At 42.3% G+C, this 7,781-nt stretch overlaps 1 protein-coding gene across 1 annotated transcript in view; it reads left to right on the top strand.

The window, feature by feature from the left end:
- The window catches only part of PHEX (phosphate regulating endopeptidase homolog, X-linked), a gene marked incomplete at its 3' end in the record, with an annotated part of 52,655 nt that overhangs the window by 759 nt on the left and 44,115 nt on the right, over positions 1–7,781 (top strand). Inside the window, exons 2-3 of the mRNA XM_010138793.1 lie at positions 3,539–3,607; positions 6,063–6,224. Of these exons, the coding sequence (XP_010137095.1) occupies positions 3,539–3,607; positions 6,063–6,224 (231 nt within the window). The remainder of the gene's footprint in view (positions 1–3,538; positions 3,608–6,062; positions 6,225–7,781) is intronic.

The raw sequence follows: 7,781 nt of genomic DNA, 5'->3' as shown, positions 1-7,781 counted from the left end.
GCAGGAATGAAATTAAAATATTTTAATCAGATTTATAAGCTGTAAGTGGACACAATAGAAGAGGAGTTAGTTTTTCCTATCTGGCATTTGGAATCATCTGCAGATTTGTTTTGTTGGAATACTGTGTGGAAGCATATGCCTACACCTGTAAAATGATGACAAGTATAAATAAGTACCCAGAACCGCCGAGCAGAGAAGAGGCAGCAGTGTTGCTGTAGGAACCTGCAGAGGCAGCGCTGCTTTTGGAACAGCTCAGCCCAGCTTCTCATTTCTTTAGACCAACACAGATTTCTCTGGACTGGAGAGAACTTAGCCTCTAGCGTATCTTTTGCATCCCTCCAGACCTTTGTGATCTGATTTGAAAGGTCTGCTTTGTTTATAATCACAACAGAGAAAATTATGCCAGGTTTTCCAGAGAATATTTAAAGCCCCAGACTCGCACTTGATTAGTGTTTGTCTACTCTAGAGTTGTGCATGTGTGTAACTTTTGTGTATTGGAGTAATCCCACACAGTTCAACAAAAATCTTCATAAATGTGAGCAGGATCAAATCTTCGATGGTTAGTGCAAAATATTATTTCTAAATGAAAAATAGTGTTTTTCACTTAAATAATCCAATATCATTTACCAGGGAGTAATGGAGAGATCTTACTTATCTTTTTTAGGACTAGATTTTTTTCTCTATTGCTTGTAAAAAGCAATGGATGTTTACCACCATTTCTTGTCAGATAGAAGTGCCGTATCCATAGATCAGACGTGAAAATTCAAGCAAATATATGTTAATTCTTAGAGAGGTTTTTTTAAGTGTGCTGAGGCCTATTCTATAACCAGGGATCAGCGTCAAAATTTTCATTGGCAAAGCTGCTAAGAAAATGAAAATGCTGGCATTGGGTCAACCCAAATGTTTTTCAGATTTGTTTTGAAATTTTCTAGAGGTTTTAAACCAAAAGAATAAAGGGGAAGAGTTAAATCATTTTGTTTAATATTTTGTCAATGCAATGTTTCCGTGTGATGCTGTGTTTTGTAAGTTTTTTAATTTAGCTCTTTTTTAGTTTTGTTCAGCTGCAGAAAAGGGGACCATTCTGGTCACGTGAAACATTTCAGGCACCTCAAGATGTCCTTTTTTTCTTTGGTTTTCATTTAATCTGAAAAACTTGCATTTCTGGTGGACCTGAAACGATTTCCCTTTGATTTTCTAGCATGAGTAGTAAAACAGAGCCTTCTCCAGCTTCTCCTGTTTCTTCACAGAGTTCCTGCCCTAGGAGGAATCTGGGAGACTCACACGGTTTTACATACCGCTACTTGCTCATACAGGCTGCAGCCACACCACGGCTTCAGGGGGAGCTGCCAGGGGAGTCGCGTGGCATCACGCGGGGTTCTGCCAGCAGCTCTCGGGACAGCGGGGTGGGACTGGGGTGGGAAAGAAGCCACCTCCTCCTCGGTAGCTGGGGCAAGAGCAAAAGGAGGCAGATCACTCTCTGGTTCCTTTGGGCAAGAAGTCAGGCCTCGGTTTGGTAGCCTCTGCTCCTGATTTGGTAGCCCTATGGACTTCTCACATCTTGGGAACATCCACATTATTTGCATCTGTGTATGTGTATGCCTTTACCCCTCTCAGATTTTTGGAGGGAACTTAATTACGGTGTTTATTTGCTTAAGAATCTGGAAGCAGGCTTCTAAAGGAAGAGGCTGGACACTGACTGTCATAACCCCAACTGTAGTTAATGATGCAGTGGTTCGTTCTCATAAGAACAACGAAAAGGCAAGAGAACAAAACCAGGCAAAGTTTTTAAATTAAAATTAGCTATTCATTAAAAGGAAAATGTTACGGCCCCCAAATTCTTCTTTTAATTTGCTCTAATGATGAAGTTGTAAATGGAACAAAACCAGTCAAAATGGTATTTTGCTTTTGTTTATAAGTGTCCCCTGCTTCGTTAAGAAAAAAAACCAAACCAAAACCTAGCAAACTCTCAAGAGCTGGCTGAGTTCTAAAAGGCTAGCTTAAAGTAGGGAGCCTGTGAGTCAGGAGTGCAACACTTAGTTAACAGGCATAATGAGCAATATTTGCATTTCATGAGGCTCAAAGTCCTATTCTGGAGATCCATGCTTCTCTATTTTCTATTGTTCTTCAATATTCCAATGACAATTTTTAGATGCTTCCAAATCTCGCGTGTTGCTTGGCGAATTTACAAGGTTGTTGAGGTGGTGTGTTTCACTGAGTCGGTGTAAGCTTTGGTAAAGTTAGCTTGGGAAATAGTTTTATGTTCTCGGTTTCTAAGAAAATTTGATTGAAATCCAGCCATTTCTGTCATTAATTGTCATTTAAACTATGAAGAGATGAAAAGCTCTGTATCCTCTCCTAGCTTTAGGGTTTTTATACTCAGATTTTCCTGTGCTGAAATACCATTTCCCATTTTCCTATCCCTTTTGAACAATGTGTAACTACAAGAGAAATTGCTTTGTAACTATCAGCACTGGCAAAGCTACAATGTCTTAATACGTTCCATTGTTGGTTTTTCCTGTTGGTTTTGGCTTTCCTTTTTTATTTTTCTATGGACTGAGTTATTAAGATAATGGATATAACAAGATATTTCTTTATGTCTCCTGAGCACATCTACTGAGTCTTATTTCATCTACCCCTTGGGACTCTCCCGTCCTCATGCCAAGTACCAATTATGTGATTATTTGCTGCCTGACAGCAGTGTTGGAAATTAGCAATTCTTATGCTTAAATTTCAGTGGCAGCTGTAATACACATTTTTTAAAGATAAGCAAAATTAACTGACAATTTCATGGTTCTTGTCAGCAAGATTTTTGGAAGCAAATACAATACTTTCAGGAGCCAGTTCAGACAAAAACCTCCTTGTGCCTCATAAACCACAGCTACCCCATGCCCATTGCTGTATGGTTTATTCCATGCTGGAGTAAGGGGACCCTGAAAGCATCCCATTGTCCTGGGCTGTGTTGGAGGGTTCGGGCAGTGCAGCGCTGCTGCAGGAGGATGGTGCAGCAGGGCAGCGCAAGCCCTGCAGCTGGAGAGGAGCTGCGGGAACCCTGCGGAGGGTGGCTAGATAGCTCCCTGTTGCATTGCCAGCTGTGAAAGGTGCATCCGTGGAGGGTGATGGAACAGTGACTGATTGTTTGTATTGTGGTGCTGCTCGCTGCCGGTAAGGCTGAGATGTTGTACCTCCAGGCACCACGCAAACGTGCACTGAGAGACAGCCGTTGCTCCACGCTGCCTGCGAACACAGGCAGAGGAAGGAGAAAGCTGGCACGGAATGGGAGAATTATTTGTTACAAGCTGCAGTATTAATACACATTTTATATACATAAAACATACATACTTAATATACATTTTAACTGTTCTAAATCAGTGCGGTCCAGTATTTACTTAATATGCATTCTAACGGTTTTCAATCAATGGAGTCAGAGCTGCGTTAAGCCCAGAGCTTGCAGAGACCTTTGAGTGATAGCGTACAACATTTCGGCTGCAGTGGTCAGAATTCATTCCAAATTATCTCATCATGGTTTTCCATTTTGCAGTTAGCCAAGGTCTTATAAAGCTCCACCCGAAGCAGCGGTACTGTTTGACCTCAGAATGCATTGAAGCCGGTAAGCAGTAACTTTATCCGTTCTGTTATATAATGATTACAGTATGTTAATGAGATATTTGTACTGTTCAATTTTTTTTCTGTGATGCGTTTTACTCCTTCATTAATAATGCAGGGAAAAAAATAACCCAGACTTCAAAAAAAGTCACTGTTTAAGTTGCTGCAGATCTGTTTATTTTCTACAATTTGTGTTTTGAATTGTTTTGACTCTATTCTACCCAGGTTGACTCAAAGTTTCCGTAGGGTTTGTTTGTTTTTTTAACAGAAAGCAAAATATTGAGTGGCTTGACCTTCAGGTGTATTTTGTTGTTTCCTTCCCTGTAGTCAGAAAACTAGTGAGTGAATTGTCAAGCACAGAGGTGCTTTAGGGCCGGATCTTGCACAGACTTGCGCAGTCGTGATGTGGTGACTACAACTCAAAATCTGCAGCCGCTTCCGTACCGGCAGGGTCCTTTCGCCATCCAGAGATAGATGCAGTAACCTGTACGGAGCTGGGACGTCTGTTGGTATCACGCGCCAACTCAAGGGCCTGGCCTCAGCTGGGCCCAAGGGAACCCCCGTTTTGCACTGGTCAGTTCTGACAGTTTTGCTTGTGCTGAATAAAGGAGAGTTTTATTGTTGAGTGTAATGAGAGCAAAGACTGAACGATAGTTACCACACCAGGAAATCTGCCCCTAGAACCATTTTACTGGGAACAAAGTTACACTGTGCGAGCTTATAAAAGTATTTATTTCCATTCTGCACCACATTAAGCTGATATCGAGGGTGTTTGGCTTGTGTTTGAAATCCTGACAAATTCTGTGGGGCTCAATAAATTGAAAACATTGCAGGTCTTAACATTACCAGGAGGTTTCTTGCCCTTCTGCTTCCACTCTGTGCTGCACTGATAGTGCTCTTGGCTGCCCTGGACACCACCCTCCCAAGCTGGTTCTCGAATGAGTGCAAACATCTGAGTAAGGTCAGATGATGAATCAAAACACAACCGCACCCAAAACCCCAACCGAAAGTAAGTGTGGGGGCTTCATCTTGAGCTTCACAACAACAACAAAGTCACTGAAGTCTGAATCTGAATTGGCTTTCTTCTTCTCACGTGCATGTGAAATGACACGGGTGTTTTGGTAAGGTCAGCAGAAGCTGGGATTTTACACCAAGGCACGCCTGGACACCTGCATGACCTGACTGTTGTAGCTCAAAGCTCTGTGTAGTCACTACATAGTGTCACCCTAGCCCTGCCTTGCCGAACAGTCTTCCAGGAGTGAGAGAAAATTGCCGGGGACCAAAATGTGTTTGATGTAGTCAGTTTGAGAGTTTCTAATGTGTGAGAGAACTACAGCTGAGACACAGAAATATCATAGGAAGAATTACTCTAAGGGGATGAAGAAGGGTTACTGGATATGAGAAATAGTACCGTGAAGGGTGTAAAAGTTATCAGATTTCCTGCTAGGATTTTTAATCTGTTATTTGGATAAGACTCAAAATACATGCTTGTTTTAGCAAAAAAATGGCCAGCATCCACATATTCCATGTTAGTGGACTTGTATATTTACGTTACAATCATTGTAATGCACGAAAGTGATGTGGTGTTAAACTAAAAGAGGGTAGATAGAGACTAGATTTAAGGAAGAGACTGCTTTTGTGATGAGGATGTGAAACACTAGGACACGTTGCCCGGAGAGGTGGTAGGTGCCTCATCCCTGGGAACATTAAAGGCCAGGCTGCACACGGCTCCGACCAACCTGATCTAGGTGAAGACGTAACTGTTCATTGAAGGGGCAAAGAACCTTTAAAGGTCCTTCCCACCCCAAGCCGTTTTATGGTTCTGTGATCTACGATTAGATACTCAAGAACTATTAAGCCTCTGGCTTGTCAGCCTGATCTCTTGCTAGTCTCACCTGCAAGAGCAGCTGGTGGGGATGCGGTCACAAAATGGAGCTGAAAATACTACAGTTATCCTTTCCAATGAACGGTAAATCAGGACTTGATTTGTTTTCTTGTGCAGCTAAAGGTAAACAGTGCATTGTGTCTGTGGCGCTAATTACAATCTGCTTGGTATGTATTGCTACTGAACTCCTCGGGCCATTAGTTCTATCACGGCAACGATGGAAAGCCCATCTTCAGGTGTCTGGCTCCAGCAGTTCACGTGCCTGTAGCGCTAGGTTGGGTGGTCACTGCTGTGCAGCACTCAAAGATTCATTGCAGGTATTTTGTCTTTTACTCCCCTCCCGTGTAGGCACTGTTAGAAGCTAGAGAAGCTGGGTGGTGTTCTTGCTGCTTTTTAAAAATTGGCAGAGATCAGGCCACATCAAGACAACAGCCAAGCTTAGTTTGCAAGTGAGGTCATCATCAGATTGCAGAGATGGGTAAATGGTGGTTGTCATTTCTGGACTGTGGCCTCACATAATTCTCTGTTTAGGAAAAAGTGTCCTACAAAATCTGTGTGGCGTCTTTTTTTACAGCTGCTGGCATCCTAAGCAAGATAAATCAATCTGTAGACCCGTGTGAGAACTTTTATCGATTTGCATGTGACGGCTGGATATATAATCACCCTATTCCTGACGACATGTCAAACTACGGTGTTTATCCTTGGCTGCGGCACAATGTGGACCTCAAACTGAAAGGTAAGTATGTAATTTTTAACCGTGCTTGGTTGGTTTGTCACTGTAGCTGGTTAATTGGCTGGTTTTGAAATGAACACAGACTCCATGCTTCTTTCTGATCATTGCATAACATCCGAGAGCCCAACTTGATGTTCTCTTTTAAGTATGTCTTTTTGTTTTGTATTGAAAATAACACTGGGAGTGAATTATAACAGTAACAATTTGGGAGGAGTAATACAACTGCTGGAAGCTCCTCCAGTGAAGAATGGAGGAACAAAAGGATACTCCTTATACCAAAGTAAAAGATGAGGGGATTTGAACTCTTCCTCCTTGCAGTAGATGTGTAGACTACGCTGCGCAGGTGCATAGCATATGTGTTTAAGAATATCCCGGATCCAGACAAACATCAGTCTAGGACAGCACTCTTGCCTTTGACAGCAGTGACCAGCAGCAGGAAAATAATGATTTTTCCAGTATACTTGTCTAGCTCTTGGCAGGAGGCAATTTATGGACATCCGGAGATGGAGGTTTTTTGCGTATTGTGTTTTCTTCGTGTTGCTGCTCAAGCTGCCATTAGAGCACCTGAGCTATCATCAGCGAAGCAGAAAGCTGCTTGAGAATGCGTGTCTGGAGGTAAAAATAACCCTGGGGTGGAAATGAGTGGGAAGAGAGGTATTTTAATCTGCGTGAGACCTGACTCCTCACTAAACTCTGCAACAAGGCCACCTCATCAGGAAGCTGTGCAGACGGACTGGGGAGAAAGGGTGGTGATTATTGTTAGGTAGGAAAACCCTGCCAGATTCTCGTAATCTCCGCCAGAAGCGAGTCATGCAGAAGAAGGGAGAGCAGCAAGATTCAACATTGGGTTTGATGTGCTTGAGCATCGCGTGCCTTGAGCGTGTTACTGACCTATTAGTTGACATAAGACCCTGCTTTGAGCTCACCATAGAACAGAGGTCAGTTTTGGGATATTGTGCTTAAATAGGGCGTTTCTTTTTTTCTTCGATTTTGTACCTATGTACGTGTGCAGGCGTAAAAGCCCCTCTCCACTTGCTTCCTCAGTCATACCATATTCAATTTTCACTTCATTAAGCACTTTAAAAGCCACATTTGGTTTCAGAATGTGAGTTTGGAATTTCAGCATAGGATACACTCTGATAACTTCTGATTTAAGTCGGCTGAAGATGTCACAACCAAAGGGAAAAAGTATTCGCAGAGTCTGTTTTAAGTTATGCTTTGCATTCTAACTGTTCTGCTGCCAGAATCGGGCTGTATTAGATAACTGCACGTCCTGCATGAGCCACAGCCACAAAGAAGTCAGTCCTAATTGAATATAGAGTAGCAAGCCGTGACTCTCATCCTTAATTTCTTCTTTTTCAGGGAATAATTAAGGACAACATGCTCAGCCACATTTTTATATGGTTTTCTCACTGCAATCCCTTTAGAAGTTGCTGATCTACAGCTAGAAAAATACAAGACAAAGAAAGAAATGTCAAAGTGAGGGAATTTGCTTAACGGAAACCCCGTATCAAAAAAGGGCTGTAATGAAGTACCTGAGAACTACTTGAATAGGAGACC

This window comes from Buceros rhinoceros, unplaced genomic scaffold (assembly GCF_000710305.1).
Source record: "Buceros rhinoceros silvestris isolate BGI_N320 unplaced genomic scaffold, ASM71030v1 scaffold2686, whole genome shotgun sequence".
Classification (NCBI taxonomy): Eukaryota; Metazoa; Chordata; class Aves; order Bucerotiformes; family Bucerotidae; genus Buceros; species Buceros rhinoceros.
This window is presented reverse-complemented; position numbering and strand designations above follow the sequence as displayed.